General features: G+C 41.7%; 1 protein-coding gene across 1 annotated transcript in view; it reads right to left on the bottom strand.

Annotated features, from left to right (window-relative positions):
- TDRD10 (tudor domain containing 10) overlaps window positions 1-20,897 on the bottom strand; it is a 1,185,287-nt gene that overhangs the window by 843,211 nt on the left and 321,179 nt on the right. Inside the window, exon 5 of the mRNA XM_044079377.1 lies at window positions 5,698-5,756. Within this exon, the coding sequence (XP_043935312.1) occupies window positions 5,698-5,756 (59 nt within the window). The remainder of the gene's footprint in view (window positions 1-5,697; window positions 5,757-20,897) is intronic.

Genomic DNA, 20,897 nt, shown 5'->3' with positions numbered 1-20,897 from the left:
GAGTACTTGCATATTTATTCGGTGACAATGTGTGGGCTAACAGCCTTGGTCAAACTACCATCTATATTATTATTACACAGTATGATTGGACACCTTTTAAGGGCCTTAAATGAGCTGTCAAGGGTTTCTGGTGGCAGCAGTAACTACCTTATAGTCTTGGCAAAAGAGGGCATAGCTAGTAAACATGTGCCAGCCTCTCCCAGGTGTATGCGTGTAAATCCAATCTCAAAGAGTGTGTGCGCCAGCTACATGGGCAGGGACACTAAGCACTGGTTGGACTGCTGGAAGACTTGGCTTAGAACAATGGTTAAGGACTCAAATCTATAGCTGTGTTCGTGGGGAGTCTTACTGGGGATCTAGATAAAGGTAGAGGAACCAGACCCGGACTGACTGTGGTCTGTGTGCGCTGTTAAGGGAAACTGCACTTGATCCAGAGAGCTGCATCTGGAAATAGTGTGTGTACCTGCTATCCTCCCAGTGAACATTCCCCCAAAGATGCCAGTGGTAAGAATCAAGTCTCCTTGATTACTGGCCCAGAGGTGGGATATCCACGTCACATACTGGTTGGCACTGGTGATGGGTCGTCACAGTAATATTACATTTTTAAGAACACAGTTAAGGTCCCAAAGAGGAGGTACATAATTTCTAAGTAGCCTGCTATGTAGGATAAGTTTAGGAAATATTTGGTCTCAAAACATGAAGAAAGAGGTGGATCAATTGGTAGGCAGACTTAAAATGTTTGACAAATACACCCTGATGGAGGTATATGCCAAACCTAAGTTGAGCAGCTCTCACAAACACTTGTGGATGAAAAATATCCCTGTTTTCTACAGATGCAGTCATCTGCTGTGGCACCACGTAGAAAACCTCTTCCACTTACAAATATATTTTGTTGCTGCAGGTTTTCTAGTCTCCTTTTTTAACTGTAGCTAAAGGGTGCCCAAAATGAATTAGAAGTCAGTATTATCCAGATGGTTAGAGTCAGTACCTTTAGGTCTGGATGAATTAGAGTCTTTTTGCTGAGTGGGCAAATCAATTGTGGTGGCTAGATGGAAAACCAGTATGTCTTGGCCAAAAGGGGTCGTTAAAAGTATTTCCAGGCTGTTTTTCTAAATCTTCAGAAGGATCTTTGGAATAAAAAAAAAGGGAGGGAAAGCATGCAGGAATCTGTCTTTCTATTGAAAAGAGAATGCATCAGTCTACAGGCCTCTATGCAAGGGGCTCTGGAAAAAAATAGTCTGAACTGACTTCTCAGAGTAGAGGCAAAGAGAGCTATCTAGGAGGTTCTTCACTAATAGATCAGCAATGAAGACCTCTGTTCAACATCTTTTCATGAGGGTCTGCCTTGGATCTACTCAGATAGCCTGCCACTGAATTCAGTTCTGATGTACACGGTTTGAAGGAAAAATGACTGTGGTGAATAGCAAGGTTCCAGACTATTTGGGCCAGTATGCAAAGTTATCATCCCAAGTTTATTGATATACCACATCACAGTGGTGTAGTCTGTTAATATTTGAAGAGTCCCTGGTGTCCAAAGGTGAAGAGGTTGGAGAGCAAAGATCAAGGCTTTCATTTCTTTGATGTGCTTTTTCCCCAATGTAGATATGCTTTTTCCTGAACTGTCTGGACCAGATAAAACCTTCCAAATAAAATCCACCAGCAAAGTATGAGGCATCTGAGACTTCTGAAGAGGAAAGGGAATAAGAAAGGGGACTCGTGGACTGGCTTTTATCTAACTGATTAACTAAAAGGCAAAATCAGGACTGGGAAGGAAAAGGGATAACACTGGATTGTATCCAAAAATCACTTCAGATATCACTGAACTTTCCCCATGTGGAGTTGGGCAAAAGGAAATCATTTGTACTCTCGATGCCAAGCAGAGGGCTCTCTGAAATCTCTAATTGAGATCATGAATACATCTGTCAAGAAAAAAAAAAAAAGTGTCAAAAACTGGATTTTCTCCCGAAACCACCATGGTGGATGAACTGAAGAGATCCCAGGAAGGATCAGAGCTCCACGGAGAATCAAACTGAAGAAATTTGCATGGTTAGTATCCTGAACACTGGAACTCAAAGACAAATGCTCAGAATACATAAATCTGGAATCTATTTCCAAGTCTTTTATTGGAACAAGGAAAAGCCTGCAACAGTATCCTTTTCTAAGACAGTGACAGATGGGTTCTATCACTTTGATGGCAAAGGTAAGAACTGACTGGGTAAAGACTACATGCTGTTGGTTTGAAGACATTTGATCAAGGCTTTCATTTCTTTGATGTTGATATGCTTTTTCCTAAACTGTCTGGACCTGATAAAACCTTCTCAACACTCACCCCAATTCCATCCACTCACTCCCTTCCCCCATCAGCAAGGTCTGAGGAGTCAGACTTGTGAAGAGGAAAGGGAATAAGAAAGGGGATGGGGGATTTCAGTAAAGTTTGTACCTACTGCTGATGATCTCAAAGCCCAAGAGCAAGTTGTTAATTAGAACCTTTGTCTGGGAAGGATTCTTTGGACCTTTTGAAATCAGACTTGGCCTTCTCTCGACTTTTCTTGATTTATTTGTTTACTTTTTACCCTTCTGTTGAGCCAGCATTTGGTTTTGTGAAAAAAGGGGGCATGTTTAGCAGGATAGTTTCTTTAGAACTAAGAAAGATGAGAAAGAAAATGGCATTTGAACCTTAACATTAATTTTCCCCTTTTCTCCAATTTCTTGAAACTTGCAACAGAAAGAGATCCCAACAAGTTGCCCTTATCTAAAGGAGTATTCACGAGTTTATACTTAATATCATCTGATAAATATCAGGGTCAAAATCAGGAAGACCTTCTCAATAGGCATCAGCAGCATCATAGCTCCACCTGATGGAATGACTGCTACCAGAGTGGCAGAAGCAAGTATATTTTGCAAAGAATTAGTGCCAGTGTCAGTTAGGCTAGGAAATAACTTACGTGTATTGTCAAAAATAAATAGCATGCATCTAATCACATGGGTCTTGGCAGTTAATGGCATGGAAAGTCAAGGTGGCAAAAGTATATACATTCTTTCCATACCCATCCATGCCCCTAATGTATTTATTTCTTCTTACCGTGCTTTACAAATCTGAGAGGGAACAGGCCCTGAATGCACATCCACGATGCTTACTGGAATATCTTCATTAACAAATCTGATGCATATCCAGACATATCTCTGAAACAACTAGCCTCAACTCTTCCTTCGCAGCTTTGCCGACCTTCTGATTGGAAGGAAAAGAGATTCAAGCTGCCTGTGCTGTAAACTGCCTTCAAAAAGGAATCTCAGAACAGGCCCAGACGTCAGGCGTATGCAGGCTTATCAGCCTCAACAAAGATGTCTGACACCAACCTGCAAATCGATGCCTTCCATCTGTTTTTCAAATTTTCTCTCAGCTGTCGGGGGACATCTGAAGAAGGGGATTCAGACTGCATTCTAGCATGCTGGAGATCCTGTAGAGATTTGTTTTCTAAATATGTTTTAAAGAGAAATCAAGTGTTTAAGGGGGCCTTAGCCACAAAATTTACTATTATGGCCAAGTCCAAGACAAAAAAAGACACTTTGTATGCATATCCTTATATGCAAACCAACTGTAGTCACATTTCCCTCTCTTAGATGACTTTGGAGTATCAATTTCAAACAGGAAAAAATAAGAAGAGAAAGTTTTTAATGGGGTACTTGGCTATACTTAGCAAAAGCAGCTAGATACATTCTTATGGCTGATGGACTGCAATTCTGAGGATTTTCTCACCCATATGGCTCTTAAGTACCAGCACACAGTCTCATGCACAAGTCTTAAGTCAGATGTACAGTGTAAGAGGAAGGTGGGCCGACGATTTTGTAGACTGGTCATATGTATGGTATCCATGGAAAGATAAGTCCCCCATCAGTTAGCATTACTGCAACACTGATCTAATGAAGAACATTTAACATTATTCACCACATGTTTTTCCAACAAGGGGAGAAGCACTTCAGGCAAAGCATCCCCAACAAACTGAAATAATCTACAGTACATAATAGGAATACAAAAAAAAAAAAAAAAAAAGACTACTTAGCCTTTAGGAGCAAGATGATAAAGCATTTAAAGAAAGTAAACAGATGTTCCTGCTTTAGAGATCACAGTAAGAGCAAAAGCAGTTACCAAAGTTGCATAACTACAATCTGAACTAATATTAACATGATTTTTGATAAATATTTCAAATCATATTCCCTCCTTGCATGAACATGTGACCTAATCATGCTTATTCTCCTGTACTTTCAAATCTTTAGTCACTGTATATACTTAATATACCACAAACTTTCTGCTATTAGTAGCTAAAACACTTAAGTATCTTACACAGCTTACATAAATCTACATGACTTTCTAAACTAACATTCACTTCTTATTCATAATTTCCTGTTCTCCCATTATACAATGCTTGTGTGGTCTAAATGTGGTGTACTTATTGTATCATATGGTGTTACTCTTTCAGTAATGAAACATAATTCATGTACTTCCTTATGCAAATTATCTTAAAACGTATTTGCGACATTGTACTTGTCACCATAAATAAAGATCTGCCTCCTTAATAAACGTTGCTAACTATGTTCAAAAAACCTAATGTCAATGGGCAGGCTTCCAATTACTTCATTAAGTAGTTCTCAAAAAATTATTACAATTTTTTTTTTTTTAATTTGAATTCTGGAAACAGCAGCCACAAAGCCAAAATCCATAAAATCACTGGGGAAATAAATCGGGAGTGAAATGACTCTCCCTTTTATGGGTAACCGCTGGCATCAGTAATGAGGGTGCGTGAACGAAGAAAGTATAGTTCTGAGTTTTTGAACAAGATTCCTTCTATTGAAAGGAGGATGGTCCAAAAGAAGAGTGCCCTGCTGAATGCTACCGACAAGTACCAGAGACCAGCCGGTACCAAAACATCACCATTTGTTACCAGCCAAGTCTTCTGAAACACTTGGGTCTTAACACAACTGCCACAAAATCTGAAATATAAAAGTAAACCATTTTGAGCATCAGTCCAAGGGCCCTCAAAGACCCTTCTATGAGGGACAGCCGTTGGAGAATTTGTCTTAAAAAAGCACCTGTCTAATGCAATATATAAAAATGCAAGCATGATACAATATTTTAGACAATGTATATGCTCAAGGTACATTTTCCTATATAACATGCAGAGGAACTAACCTGGGTCAGAGTGAAGTAGTCGGAAGAAGAATGTTGTACTCCCACCGGTTCAAGTCGATACATTTCTACCTACAGCCATATAAACTTGGCATCCACATTACAGGTGTCGCAGCTATCATGACAAGTTTACATATGCAATTACAATTTTCCCTCGTGACTTAATAGAAAAAATGACTGCTCACTACAGATGCAACACCTAATCCTAGGTTTTGAAAGTCACTAGTCATCTGCTACAATTTTAAAACATACTTTATTTGCTAATAAAGTTACGGCTACAGCAAGAAAATCAACTTCCTATGTTCCACTCTACCGGCTTGCAACACAAGAAAAGGATAACGGCAACCGTACATCCCCATAGAGACTTCTCTTAATTTACTCGCTATATAGCTAGCTGAGAATAATTTAAATCTGGCTCATTTGATTTTACCACATCAGTCTTTCACAAAACAGGAGATGAAATGATCATTAGTATCCCAGAAAGCTCAAAATATTCAAATGGTATCCTTCACCTCTGTAGTATCAATTGGCAGATTTCCAACAAAGACTTCAGTTTCAGATTTTATGACTCCTGAAATAAAAAAAAAAATAATAATAATTCACTAGACAAACAGCTTCTGACAAACTACAATTCTAGCAAGCAGCTACACTGCCAGCCTTTCAGTGTCACAGAAACACTTGTTTTTTCAAATGAAAATATATTTTTCCCATCAAACCTGGCAATCAATAGCGGTTTAAAAATGTCAGCATATGCCCTTTCTTCAGATCCAGTATTATTCAGACTTCCATCACACCTTACCTACTTGATGAATTAAACATCCACAATGCATAAAAATTAAAGAGATCTAAAACAGATATTTGTAACCCAAATTCTAATTTTTGCTCTTTGATTAACCTAAAATATGCAACAATGCAAATTACAGTACACCATCCACAGGGAAAAAAGTCAAAGGTCAAATTACATTATAAACACAAGCAACAACAAGCCTAGTCAAATAAGAAAGGACTTGAGCCTCTAACATTGGGAGTGGGTATTTGTCCCCAACTATACTAACAGAAGAGTGAACAGCAGAACTATATGAAGGGGTAATCAGCTCACATCTCTTGGGTGAGGGTATGGGTTGCTACTGCTCGACAGCACACTCCAAGGGTTAGAAATTGACGTTACGCCCCCACCCTCATTAGCAGCACAGGTGACCGTCTTAAACATAAATATAAAAGAAATTATATTTAAACTCTGTACTCACCACCTTTAACTCTATATCTTTAACACAGAGTCTTGTAGCAGTCAACTTCATCAGTCATAAATTTTCAAAGCAGTACCAGAGGTTTTCCACAAAAATCTTTGCCATTCTGGAGTTTTTTGGCATTACCCAGAGCTCTCTTACTTCTGCAGCTTTAAATCAGAAACTGGCTCTCACCGTTCAGCTCATTTACTAAGAAATATCCCTGAAGGGTGCTTTTATTGTCCAAAGGAAAGTTAAACTGTACAGATCTGGAACAGATCTGTAAACTCTAGTAGTAAACATACAATGTTAAGACAAGCCAAAATACCATTAACCTTGACTACTTACATAGACAGGTGCCAAATTTGTGTCAAGGGGATGGAAAGGCGATTCTTGACTACTACAATACTCTTGCTTTCAAAATATCATTAACTCAACTGATTTATGTGCGTCAAAGGTGTACTGCAAACATTCATAATGCATGTGGAACACCTCTACCAGAACTCCAGGAATTTGCAAGCTTATGCACACCAGCTGTAGTAAATCTTGTTCACTAAGATGAGAAATGAATTTCCAATGCTTCACAGAAGTATAAATTCTTTGGCAAGCCAGTGCTTCATAAATATACAATAGTGCTGTCATATTACTAAAGTTTTACTTAATAACATGAGTGTTCCACTTCTCTAATATGACCTCCTCCTATCCACACTATTGGATTCTGAATTATAAGGGTCGATGGCCCTCTGTCAGAGATGCATAATCTTTGTTCAGGGAGTACAACCACATGCCATTCTGTTTTATGCATCACATCGTGGAGTGAGCCCTCTGATCAGAGTAGGGTGGGGGAGGGCTTTGCCAGAGCAAACACACAAAAAAATAATGCCAGTAGCTCTAGCTGGGATCATGTGGAAATCACTCTCACTGGGAGGGAAGACCTTTCCTAAACAATGAGGCAATCATCTGAGTCTCTAATCTGCTAGGAAAGTGTCTACTGTCAGGACCGCCAATGGATTCTGCTGCAAGAAAAAAACATCACACTAAGACTGTTGGAGTAAGTCTCATACTGCAAAGCAAAACCCAGTGACAAGGGCCTAACTGCATAGAATTCATAAGGAACATCTATGCAGACCTTCGCACCCTACCATTCACTACAACATCCACATCTTCAGGAACATGAATTAATTATGAAGACTGTCGCCGCTAAGAAGACCAACAGATGCAAGGGGATCTAAACTGGGACAGACAGTAAGATAAGACTTAAGCTAGTGATTCCTAGCTATAAAATATTAAGACTTGCATAATTTACTTTCCACTTCATGTAAGTCTGAAATGAGAGAAATAGTACCATATAATTTCAGTGATAAAAAATTGTGCCTTCAGAAGAAATGAAATAAAATTTTATTTCTGATGTAATGTCAACTCAGCAAAGTAGTATTCTAGGGTACTGCTGTAGTCTACATACTGAGCAGAAGTTTAGGACAAAATCCAGAGTGGCTAGAGAATATAATGCAAAACAGACTGTAGCAGTGAAGGCTTTTGAAGCAATGGATTTGGTTCCTGGTACTAAAGTAAATATCAGCCCCCTCCGAAGTTTTAGTCCCCCCTGCCCCCACAGATTACAGTTTTCCTCCCAATTTTCCCACACTCAAAATTCTTCCCTTGCTTATTAATCAAACGGTTCCTAATAACAGCAAGTTTGTTTTTTTATCTTCCATTAAAAATATTGCTATGCCTGTATTTCCATAACTTGTAAATATGCCTGCTTAGTACTACAAAACCTCATCCTATTACCTTGGCATCGCTTGCTGCTACTCACTAGGATCATCACCTTTCTCGTGGTATCCTGCAAAAAAAAACATGAAACCTGACAAATGTCCTGAGATTTTAGCATAAGAAATACTTTTCAACTTCCTATCCTCCACAAGGTAGGTCTGGCAAGCATTATCTCTTCCCACAACTAGAATATACCCTTCTCCCTTATTGCCTCTACCTTAAAAAGGACTAGCACTACTAAAAGTCATTTCCAACATATTTAACTCCCATCATACCATAACTAAAGCAAATTGTCTTCTTACAACCAAACAGCAGCCCTCCTTTCTGGACTATGATTTTCAAAACATTAACATGAAATACTTTCCCTTCTTCAATTAGACTCTCATCTCATAAAGGACCTCCAATACAGTCTCCTCTCTCTCTCTTTCAACAATCACAATCTCAGACATGACTACACCATTCACCAAACTAAAACAGACTGAACACTCATCAGTCTTTGCTCTGAAATTCCGAGAAACCATCATCAAACAGCTATCACAACCTCTTCTTCCCCACATTCAGTAAGAAAATGAAAAGCATCTCTCTCAAAGCTAGCTAAATGCAAATGCTTCAAGGTTACATTCTCTTAATGCACCCTGACCAGGCAGTCTTGTTAAAATTACTGACTAGTCTGCCTTCATTTAATTTTTTTTAAACTCCTGGTCTACATACACCCTTTGCTAATGTCACTGATGGAAATTCTTAAACTCATACATTCACTCTCTTAAATAATTTTTGTATTCTGCTGTTATCAGTTCTATTTTGCACTGTGTATGGTTTTGCCCCAAGGCTAAGCCTGAATATGGTCCATGCAGATCAATGGTCTATCCTGGTTAACGGATAAACAATTGTTGAGACAAACAGTTATTCTGTATCTGAAACACTAATATAGCAAATACAAAAGTAAACTTCTACAGAGGTGGTATTTTATTTCGGGAAAAAGTCCTCTCTTTTGCATTGATTAAGATTTGTCTTGCAAAATTTCAAGTTTCTGTAAAAACCCCATTAGAAAATGTGGCAACCTTACCTCTCATTCCTACTGCATAACGCTGGAAACACCAAATCCTCTACCACTCCATGTCAATCTCGCTTTTCCTCAAACCATACTTTTTTTTATCTAATTTACCACTAGCACAGCTCATCCTATGACCTTGTCATCCCTTACAGCCTCTCAACAGGGTTACCACCTTTTCCCACTTCATGCAGGAGGGCCCTTACTTTGGCAGCTGTGTCAAAAACCAAAATAAACCTGAAAACTACAAAAAGAGAAGTCCAGTCCTTTACGCCGGTAGTTGAGTAAGGTCTGTCCTGCAAAAAAAGAAGTTATGTACTCACTATAAAGTTCCATGTGAGTTATTCATCTCGCCTTCATTCTTACAGATGGGTTTGGAGCAGATCCTCAGCTCCAAGTCAGCCTACTACAAAGCTCAAGGTCTTCAGACAGCTCAAGGCCAAGTCCCTATCCCATGACGCACCTTGAGTTACCTCAGATCTTGTTTGCTGCCTCTAACAATACCATGTGCCATTCTATCAACTTTTTTATGGAAAACCATAGAAAGACTGAGCAACCATGATAAAACTAGCATTTCGGTCCTCGAAAAACCCCGGAGGGGGTAGGAGGGTGGGAAGTGAGAATGAAGGCGAGATGAGCTCCTCACATGGAATGTTATGGTGAGTACATAACTTCTTTATGTGAAGTTCTATCTCGCCGTTCATTCTTACAGATGGGTAGCGTCCCACGCACCACTGTTCTCAGGTGGCTCACGGAAGTACATTTTTTAGGACAGTAGAACCAAAAGAGGCCCTGTCCCAGGAGGTCCTATCAACTTTGTAAGGAGCGATAAATGTATGAGACCTTGACCAAGTGGCTGCTGCACAAATATTGTCTATAGGAAGCTTAGCAGAAAAGGCAGAGGATGTGGACACTGCTTTGGTAGAATGAGCCTTAATTCTGTGTTGTAAAGGTAAATTAGCAGCTGAGTAAGTGAAAGTGATGCAGTAAGATAACCATTTAAATAGTGTTGTTTTTGCAACTGGCATACCTTTCCTAGAATCTGAAAAGGAAACAAAAAACTGTTCTGATCTTCTTAAGTCTGGTTCTATCCAAATAAAATCTGAGCTGTCTATGAACATCAAGTTTGTGCAGAAAATACTCTAAGTTGTTGGGAGTGTTTGAGGAAAAATACTGGTAAATCCATGATTTGGTTAAGGTTAGCTTCAGCACAAACTTTAGGTAAGAAAGAAGGATTTTTTCGTAGTGACACACTGTCAGCATGAAAAAACAAATACAGAGGTTTTATGGACAAGGCCTGTAGTTCTGATACTCTTCAGGCAGACGTGATGGCTACTAAAAAGATAGTCTTCCAAGACAAGAATTTCAAATCACATGAGGAACATGGCTTGAAAGGTGAGAGAATAATGTGTGAAAGCATAAAATTTAGGTTCCATGGGATATAAGGTGATTTTCATTGGTTGTCCGAGGTGGAAGGTCCATTTGAGAAAGGCTTTGGATAGCTTGTGTGACATTATGTTCAATCCTTCAAAGCCAAGATGAAAATTAGAAATGGCAGCAAGCTGAACCCAGACTGTAGCTGCCGCCGCTGTTTTGTTGAAAAGCATAAAAGCATAGTCAAAAATTCTAATCTAGCAGAAATGGGGGCTTGGTAGGGATCAATGTTATTCTGAGAAGTCCATATAGAAAATCTCCATTTGCTAAGGTACAACTTCCTAGTACAGGATTTATGATAAGATTAAAATATGCTGTGTTTTATTTGAGAAGTTATCGAACCTGGCTATAATGGGAACTGGAGCAGCCAAGCTGTCAATTTTAGGGAATGAAGGGAGGGATGAAGAACCTCCAATGAATGCGTCAGAAGATCTGGAACTGTGTCCAGAATACAAGGCTTTTCCAATAGATGAAGTCGAAGGAAGGGGAATCAAATTTGACGAGGCCAATAACAGGCTATTAGAATGATGGTCCTTCCCAGGGCTTTTGCTTTCTGAAGTACTTTAGGTATCAGGGGAATTGGTGGAAATGCATAGAGGAGACCCGGAGGCCAATCATGCACGAGTGCGTCCCTTGGGGAATCTCCCGGAGGGGGAATCGGGGCAAAGTAGCTTCTGCATTTTGTGTTCATGTGGGAAGCAAAAAGATCGCAGCAAGGCTGGCCCCATCTGCGGAATATCTTCTCCACTATCTCTTTTTTGAGGGACCACTTGTGAGGCAACAAAATTGCCCTGCTGAGTTTGCCTGCAATCACGTTGATTTTCCTGGGATGTGCGTTGCTGTCAAAGCGCTGGGTGGATGTAGCCCATTGCCATACTCTTAGGGCCTCTCGACAAACGGGATAGGACCTGGATCCTCCCTGTCTGTTCAAGTACCAGACCACTGACATGTTGTCCGGCTGAATCGCAATTGTCCCCAGATGGGGAGAGTCTTCAAAGTACTGCAATGCCAACAGTACTGCTCTCATCTGCAGAACATTGATATACAGATGCGTCTCTTGTGCGGTCCATGTGCCTTGGGCTGTTCTTCCCTGAAAATGTCCCACTCTATTAGGGAAGCGTCGTGGTCACTATGGCCGATGGTGAAGGTAGGATAAAAGGACGACCTATCATTATTTGGAGAGGGCAACCACCACTGAAGATTCCTTTTTGCATGTGTTTGCTACTATAATGAGATGAGAAACTGGGAGCTCTTGATAAGACCATTGAGTGAACAGAAGGCCTTTGTAGAATCCGCATGTGCATGCAACCCAACAGTATCGCTATTATTGCAGCTGCCATCATCCCTAACAACTTTAGCACTTCTGATGCTGGAGCCTTGTCTCTGGATATGATGTTTTGGATTTGCTGACGAAGTAGTAATATCCTTTCTGCCAGAAGTTTTAAAGTGATGGTGGTTGGTGTCCAATTCTGCTCCGATAAAAATGATATGTTGCAATGGCAACAAGGCAAATTTTTCTGAATTTATGGTAATGCCCAGTTTATTACAAAGAGTAAGAGTGGTATCCCTGGCTTGTATTAATTGATGCCTTGTAGTGGCGGTGAGGAGCCAATCAGCTATGTACGGAAACACCTGGAATCCTAAATGCCTCAGGTGAGCCGTTACCACTGCCATACATTTGGTGAACACACTGGGGGCTGTAGTGAGACCAAAGGGCAGGGCTTGAAACTGGTAATGATTGGCTCCCAACCGGAAGCACAGATGATCCCTGGATGGTCTGGCCATTTTTATATGGCAGCACACATCCTGAAGATCTACTGAGCACATTTAATTGTCTTTCCCTAAGAAGGAAAGTATAGACTGAAGCATGACCATCCGGAACTTCTCTTTCTTGACAGATCTGTTTAGTCTGCTGAGGTCCAAAATGGGTCTCCAGTCCCCTGTCTTTTATGGAAGTAAAAAGAATTTGGAGTAAGTTCCGGATCCTGTTTGGTCTCCTGGGACTGGTTGGCAGGAGTGTGCAGTTAGAACTTGTCTGATTGAAGACTGCTGGAACACGGCTCAGTTTTTAGCTTTTTATTGGTAAATTTGTTTAAATCAGCTTGCTCATTTGCTACTGTTATATATTAAAAAACATACACCTTATGCATCGCTGCTTAGCTAGGGTTAAACTATTCCAAGCGCCATAAAGTCTGCTCTTTAAATTTTCCCTTAAAACTAGCCAGTTTTTTAGTTTTAGCACTCAAATCGGTTTCTTTGAGCTCATCACTTGTACAGAACTCATTGTAAGCACTAAATAAGCTACAAATTACTACAGCACTCGACTTTCCTCACTTGAGAGGAAAACAGTTTTTAGTACTTAATAAATAAGCACCTATCCAGGCATGTCTAAGGGTCAGCTCCCGGTGTTTTCTCCAGTCTACCTGATGAATCTGGGCATCTTGGGGCTATGCAGCAATTGTCTCATGTACACAGACAACCCTCTCCTCCTACCACCAAACACTACAACCTGTGAGAGATGCACTTATATAGCCAAACTAGAAGCAAAGCTCTCTTCACCCAAGACTGGACTAGACAGTCAAGAGAAGGTAAACACTTGCACCACACCACCCTCATCACATAGTCCCTCAAAACCTACACCACCAAAACAGGCACATAGAAACACAAAAGACACAACTACATTTACAGAGGCTCTCAATAAAAAATCTGCTCAAGCAACAGAGACCTCCAAAGCAGAAAGGCAAGTAACCTTCACTCCCCAACACAACTCAAATGAGAGACAGCCCACAAACTCAGTGTGCTATTCAACCACAGCCCGTAAGGCATAACAACGTACCCAACACTTTAGTCAAAGGTGACTCTATAGTCAGGCACACTGATGTTCCACTCACCAGGCTAAACAAGGAGAAAGTTACTGTCAGCTGCCTGTCGAGTCCCAGGTTACGCCACATAATGCACACACTCAGGTCACTCTACAAGTACAAATATGACTCTGTCATTGTCCATGTTGGTGTGAATGACTTGAGATGTACCTCCCTGGAGTACATGAAGAGAGACATGGAGGAGCTCTCCAATCTTGTAGCCCAGGCAGGTATGACCCTATCCCTGAGTAGCATTCTGCCATCAAACAGAATGATACCACAGTACAATGATAAAATGATTGACCAACAACTGGCTAAGCTTCTGGTGTCATTCTAAGGAGATCCAGAATCTGTCTGCCTGGGATGACATGATCAACAGACCACGTTACTTTGCCAGAGATGGCCTGAACCTGTCGCCCTTAGGATTCCAGATACTGGCTAAGGCTCTTCCCACCCCTAGAGTGCCTTTTTAGGCAAGGTTTAAATGACAACTTCACCACTGTAACAGGTACAAGTAAGCAAAATCTGAGGGTAATGCTAGAAGTCTAAACCTTAAAATGCATTCACTCAAGACACTCCTTAAAATGGAGAACATCGACATTTGTGCAGTAATAGAGATTTGGTTCAAGGATCCAGAAAGCACCCCTACACTACCAGGCTATAATTCATACCAAACCTTTTGGCCACCTAACTTGGACCAAAACACTAAAGGCGGAGGCATGTCCATATTCATTAAGGATATCCACGTCTCCTGGCTAGTTGCTCAGCATAATGCATCCGAGATTATCCAAGTGCAACTAACTCTGGGCAAGACCGCAATCCAAACTAACTTGCTACAGATCCCCCACCAAGCCCCAGGATTCCCACTCTTCATTTCTTGATGCACTGGAAAATATTAGGGTACAACTCAACCTCATAACGGGCAATTTCAACTACCCCACCATTAACTGGGGAAACTACTCATGTACCAACTCTTTCTCAACGTTTTCTGGAATTCATAAATTCCAATGCCTTGGATCAACTTATCTACACCCCCACCGGGGACAGCAATATCCTAGACCTGGTCATTACCAACATGGGCGACCGGTGTTCCACACCAGACGTCAATTCCTTGTTAATCAGATCCAACCGTAAGCTAATCATCCTAGATATCCACATCCCGCCCCCACCCCCCATTAGGGAACCCACCGTAAAAAATTTCTCCAAAGCCAACTTCACGCTTCTTAAGACAGAAGTGGGGAACTTTAAAACACCCATGCACAAGGACAATAGAGGTACGACTGCTGAATCCTACACAAATGCACTTTATAATCACTTACACGAGTGCATGGATCATGCTATCCCTAAGAGAACCAAGATGCTATCCTCCAAAAAAAGCAAGCCAATCTGGTGGTCCCCTGCCATAAACAAACTCTACAACAGAAGAAACTTGCAAAAAAGATCAAAATCCCATAGGAACTCCCTGGTTAGCCTCAGTAAGAAGCGGAGATCCCTCATAAAATCCTCCAAAGCTAGTTACAAAAACATAATCACCACTGATTCTAAAGATAAACACAAAGCATTGTATAGCTTTGTCAGGAATCTCAATGGCAACACTCTGCTCTGAGTTACAGCACAATGACACTACATATACAGAACCAACTGATATTGTCAACATCCTGGAAGATAGGGTCAGTGCTAACTTTACCCCCCTCTCACCCCCCCTAAAGGGCCCATCTCTATACTGGAAGAATGCAAAGTTCCTGTAATCATGGCTGAACAGGTAAAGAACACACTCTCCAAAGCCAAGAGCACAGCATCATGGGACCTGACAACATCCCAGGCTGTGTTCTACACAAACTACAGAATGAACTGGCACCCCACCTAAGCACCATGTTCAATCATAGCCTCACCTCAGGTTTTGTGCCCACTGAAAGGTGCACAGTGACTGTTATCCCACGCCATAAAGGGGAAGCCACCTCAGACCCCGGGAACTACCGCCCCATTAGCCTAAAGAGCCTGGTCTGCAAGGCCATGGAACTTATAAACAAAAACATTGGTAATCTCCAAACTCTGGACCCCTGCCAGTTCAGGTTTGTAAAAGGCAGATCATGTCTCCTAAACCTGATAGACTTCTTTAAAGCAGTCACCAAAGCTGTAGACGAGGGTAAGGTGGTTCACACAGCCTATCTAGATCTCACCAAGGTTTTTGATACCATCCCCCACTCTGGGATTATAGATAAACTCACTAAACCAAGTATAAATCCCTATGTCACAAGATGGGTTGCCAACTGGCTCACTGACAAAAACCACACTGTGAAAGTAGCAGACTCCAAATCCGACTTCAGACCAGTGACAAGTGGAGTACCACAGGTTCAGTCCTGGGTCCTCTCCTATTTGGTATCTACTTTTCTGAAGTACAGGCTAACACAGAAGGTCTCTAGCTAATGAAGCTCGGAGATGACTGCAAACTAGGAGCCATAATCGCAACTTCTAACTATGTGGACATCCTACAAAAGGGCCTCACTGAGACAGATGCCTGGTGTCAAAGCCATGGCCTCAAGCTCAATGCCAAAAAGTGCACTGTCATCCCCTTTGGTAAAAACTCTGTAGCCATGAGCTACCACATAGGTGGTAGTCTACTTAACACCAAAAGTGTAATAAGAGACTTTGGGACACAGGTGGACAGTAGTCGCTCCTTTGATAATCACACTGCCACAGTAGTCAGGAAATCCTTCTACATGGCACACCTCATCACAAAAGGTTTCGCATCCAGGAAAAAAAAAAAAAAAAAGAGGTCATTGTTCCCCTCTACTTGTCACTCATTAGACCCATTATAGAGTACAATGCTCTTTTTGGTATGTACCTCACAAGACATCAACAACTGGAAAGGCCACAGAAATACCTTACAAAGAGGATTACTAGCCTCAAACAGATGCCCTACGCAGTCAGTCTCAAAAACCTCCAGCTTTACTTTGTCGCATATCGCCTACTCAGAAGCAATCTCTGCCTAACATACAAAGCTAAGTCAAACCCAGAGCTGTTGGACATGCTCCACTTAAAGAAATCCCAATCCCTCTGAGCTACATGCTCTAGGAACCTAAACCTTGTCACCACAATAAAAAGAACATGCTGGAGGGATAGATTCCTGTCCCATTGACTTCCCATGCTCTGGAACAAACTACCTATCTATATCAAACAAAGCTTCCCATTTGCACTCCAAGAAAAATCTTGATGACTGGATGGGAAATAGGAAATTCACCCCAGCAATCACCTCTGGGGCTCTGTTCAACAGGAACACAGGAAAATAATTTTCTTGTGTGGCATAAGCCAGGGTACTTTTTGGCTAGGCTTATATAGGCCCTAGGGCCAATACCCTAGTACCTACCTATGAACCTATGGATGACTTTCTTAGCAATGTTTGGACCTCTACTGTTGCTTGCTCCCTGTAACTGGGTGAAACATACGGGATTTTTGTTGTCAATGGAGGGAGAATGGCAAAGGGAATAACATATCCTCTGGAAACTATACTTTGTACCCATTTGTCATTTGTTATTCTGAGCCAGGCATCTGGATACAAAGATAAGCGACCCGTGACTGCCTCCAGAGTAGGACAGTTGGGCCTCCTTTCAGGAGCACTGGTACAGCTTCCCAAAGGACTGGTCTCTGTCACCCTGATTTTGCGGACCCCCTCTGCTGCGAGGACGGCACCTTCCATTATTGCCCCTTCCTCTACCCCTTGAGGGGGGTTCACCACGTGTGTGGAGAAAGGCTCCTTGGGCTTTTCGGAACCACGTTTCCTCCCTTTTGACCCTTTGGGTATGGTCAAGTAGGGGTGGAAAAACAGACTCTGACGGCAGACAGAGTCTTTCCTTCCTGCTCACACCTGGTCAACGTTTCCTTAACTTTGGGCCCAAAAAGGGATGAGCCATCTAAAGGGGTGTTGACAAAGGATGACTTAAAATGCTCTGCAAAGAAACATAAGCGTCTCCTGAAACCAATTCCTGTACCCGCTGTCCTATTCGTTCCATCAGCTACATATGAGATGAGACGCATGGACGAGTTCACTATGGAATTAAGGGTAGCAAGCTGGGAGGCAACTTTGTCTTAAGCTCCTTCAGCTACTGTACCCTGAAGAGCATCCCCAAGCTCTTTTTAGGAGATCTCTTTGCAGACTCGTGAAATGTGTAAGATAGTTCAGTGAACGTATGGCAAAAGTCGCTGAACTATACATACGCTTCCTAAATCTATCCATGATCTTTGAGTCTCTGTTAGGAGGATGGATAGTGGAAGAAGTTTTGGACATTTCGTTTTTGGTGGCTGCCGCCACCACCATGGCATCAACCGGCACTCCCTTAGTGAGAAAGGACTTATCCTGGGGGCAGAAATAAATTTATTGGGCCTTCCTAGGGACAGGCTCCATGGTGTCCAGAGACTCCCACGCCCTTTGTGAGACCAGCTCCATGAACTCATCAAAGGGCAGAGACACCCAAGAGGTGGAGGGTTGAGACCCGAAAGCCTTCAGGTGAACTGACATCTTCAGTAGGGTTGGTGGGCTTCCAGCCACCCCTCTGCTTAAGGATTTCTAATACATCTGTAAATGAGATCTTCAGAGACAACCCGTGGGGACCCTTCTGATTCATCGAAGTCAGTGTCAGACATGAGAGACTCCTGCGGGGAGTCTAGGTACTTCCTCTTGCAAATTCTCTTCCTGGGAACCTGAGTGGGAACTTCTTGTGAGGTCTCGGAAGAGCAGGGGTCACCCAGTGGCACTTTGAGGCTCAGGGTCTCTACACTTCAAGGGAATCTTTGAGGCAGAAGTGGACACAGACGCTTTTGGAGAGGAGGTAGTTGGTCCTGAAGTTGTGGATGTCCTTGGGGGTCATTACTCTCCTCATGACTTCAAAGGCACCTCTGCTCCAATGAGAAGGGACTGCTGGATCCAAAGAAACAACCGATCCCCTAGGCACCAGAACAGTAGTCTGTGAACCAGAGGTAGGAGCTGAACTCATCCAAGCCGAGGCCATGAGAGGCAAAGTCAGAACCGGCAGGTCAGTCCAACTTTCCTCCATGGACCAGACCGGAGAGTGTCGGCTCCTAGACTCCTCGATAGGCACAGAGGAAGTCTGAATAAACTGAACCAATGGCACTGGAGCAGGCATCGGCTCCAAACGCTCCACAATCATGAAGTCCCACTCCTCTGGCTCTGATGGACTGGGATGGCTCAGAGGAGGAAAAGAAGTCAATGGCATAACAATCTTAGGTTCCAAAACCACTTGGGTAGGAGCCGATAAAAATTTAGCAAACGCTGGTGCCTGTAGCAGTTTCTACACCACACGATCCACATCCAAATCGGATAGCCTAATCGAAGACTTAGATGAATGTATGAAGGGTGGTACAGACTGGAGAATAGTAGACTTAAGTATTTCGAAGACCAGTTCCAGGACTGGGGACCAGCTCCAAAAAGACAGGATGCTCGGCTCCAAGTCCTGTGGAGCAGACGTTGACAGTTTTTTTGATTTTGTCACATCAGATGAAGAAGCCTTAGAAGACTTGAGAGAGTGGCTAGATTAATCCTGGTCGCTCAAAGCTTCCTGAAAAGAAGATTTCAGAAGTACTCTATCAATGAGTTTACGTTTCCTTTCATGTAATACTCTAGAAGAAAAAGAATAGCAAATGGAGCAGCTCTCTTTCAAGTGCAAGGCTCCGACACAATAAACACAATTTACATAACTCTCTGTCACTGACATCTTTTGTCCACACTTTGCACATTTTTTAAAACCAGACTTGATGTTTGTCTTTCTCCTGGCCAGCCATATTGAAACCTACAGTACCAAAAATATGTAAGTGTACAATAACAGACTGTAGTATCAAGAAGAATGCACACGACTATAATAGTTAGCCCTTAACAAAATAGGCTGTTTGAAAAATGTAAACTATAATTATCTAAATACACTCACATGATGTCTAAAGTTTAAAGAATATTATTCAACACTACAAGCTATAAAAAACTATGCTAATATTTTTATAAAGGCACACCAAAGAAGGGAGGGGAATAGTAAAGGCCTATAAAAAAACGATTGCCAAAGGAAGAAGAGAACTATCTAATATTAAACTATTAAACTATCCAAGTTGTAACTATCACTTGTCAAATTTTTTGAAGATTTTTAGAAAAAAAATACACTGGCCCGAGCTGTGCTTGGAAACCTCTGATCTATTGCAGCAGCAAACTAGATCTGGGGTAACTCAAGGTGCATCATGGGATAGGGACTTGGCCTTGGGCTGCCTGAAGACCTCGAGCTTTGTAGTAGGCCGACTCGGAGAAGAGGATCGGCTCCAAACAAATCAGTAAGAATGAATGGCAAAACAGAACAACTTCACATTTCAGGTTAAATGTAGAAAGCTCCATTTTGAAGGGGGGCTGAAAGGGTAGCAACCCTATATCTATCTCACTTCTACTGCATAATACTGAAAGAACCAAATTCAGTGCTGAACTAAATATATCCTATACCACCCAGGTCAATTTATCTTTTCCTTGCACCATACCTTTTCATAAATGTACACAAACCCCCCCCAAAGGGTATTATATATATATTATATATATTTTTTACTCAAGAATCTTCTTATAGACCGACATTATCCTGAAGGACTTTTGGATTCCCTCATTTCTGAAATATTTGCAGCCAGATACATCAAGTTTCCTCCCATTATTTCTTCTGGGTTTCCTTGTAAGCAGACTGTTACCTCTAATCCACTTCCTTTCCAGCTTTTTGCCCCACTCGCACCAAGCTTCTGTAAACCCTTCCCCTGCTCTTTCCGCAGCCTTGGAAGAACCATCTCAGTCTTCGTCTTCTCAGACCTCTTCCGATCCACGGATCATGGGAAAGGACTGGACTGCAGCTTTTCCAGTTCCGATTTGCAGGGATTCCGTGGATATAAGAAACATCATCCAATCGAACTGGGACATTCTCACTAACAGCCAAGAAGTTGCTAATAAACTGGGGGATGTACCTGTTTTTCTTTACAAAAGAACTAGATCCCTTAGGATTTTATTTGAGAACAAGGACTCGTTTCACTTGGACCAATTACCTTCTGATGTCTGTATCAGGGAATGTTCCCTTGTGGCACTTGTGTTACTTGCCCATACATTTTTCAAGGAAACAAGGAAACAATTTTAAAGTTTAAACATAACAATCACACAGTATTATTTCACGGACATTTTGATTGTAAGACCTCATTTATGCAGCTGTGTGCAGTTCATACCCAGCTTTTTATGTGGGTAAAACCACCAGAATACTGTCTTCCAGGATAAAGGAACACTTGGCTGTGGTTAGAAATAATGACTGCAAGCTTTTATGTTTGGGTAAAACCCCAGAATACCTGTCTTT

This window comes from Protopterus annectens, chromosome 8.part0, assembly GCF_019279795.1.
Source record: "Protopterus annectens isolate FY-2018-M chromosome 8.part0, PAN1.0, whole genome shotgun sequence".
NCBI classification, from domain to species: Eukaryota; Metazoa; Chordata; order Ceratodontiformes; family Protopteridae; genus Protopterus; species Protopterus annectens.
This window is presented reverse-complemented; position numbering and strand designations above follow the sequence as displayed.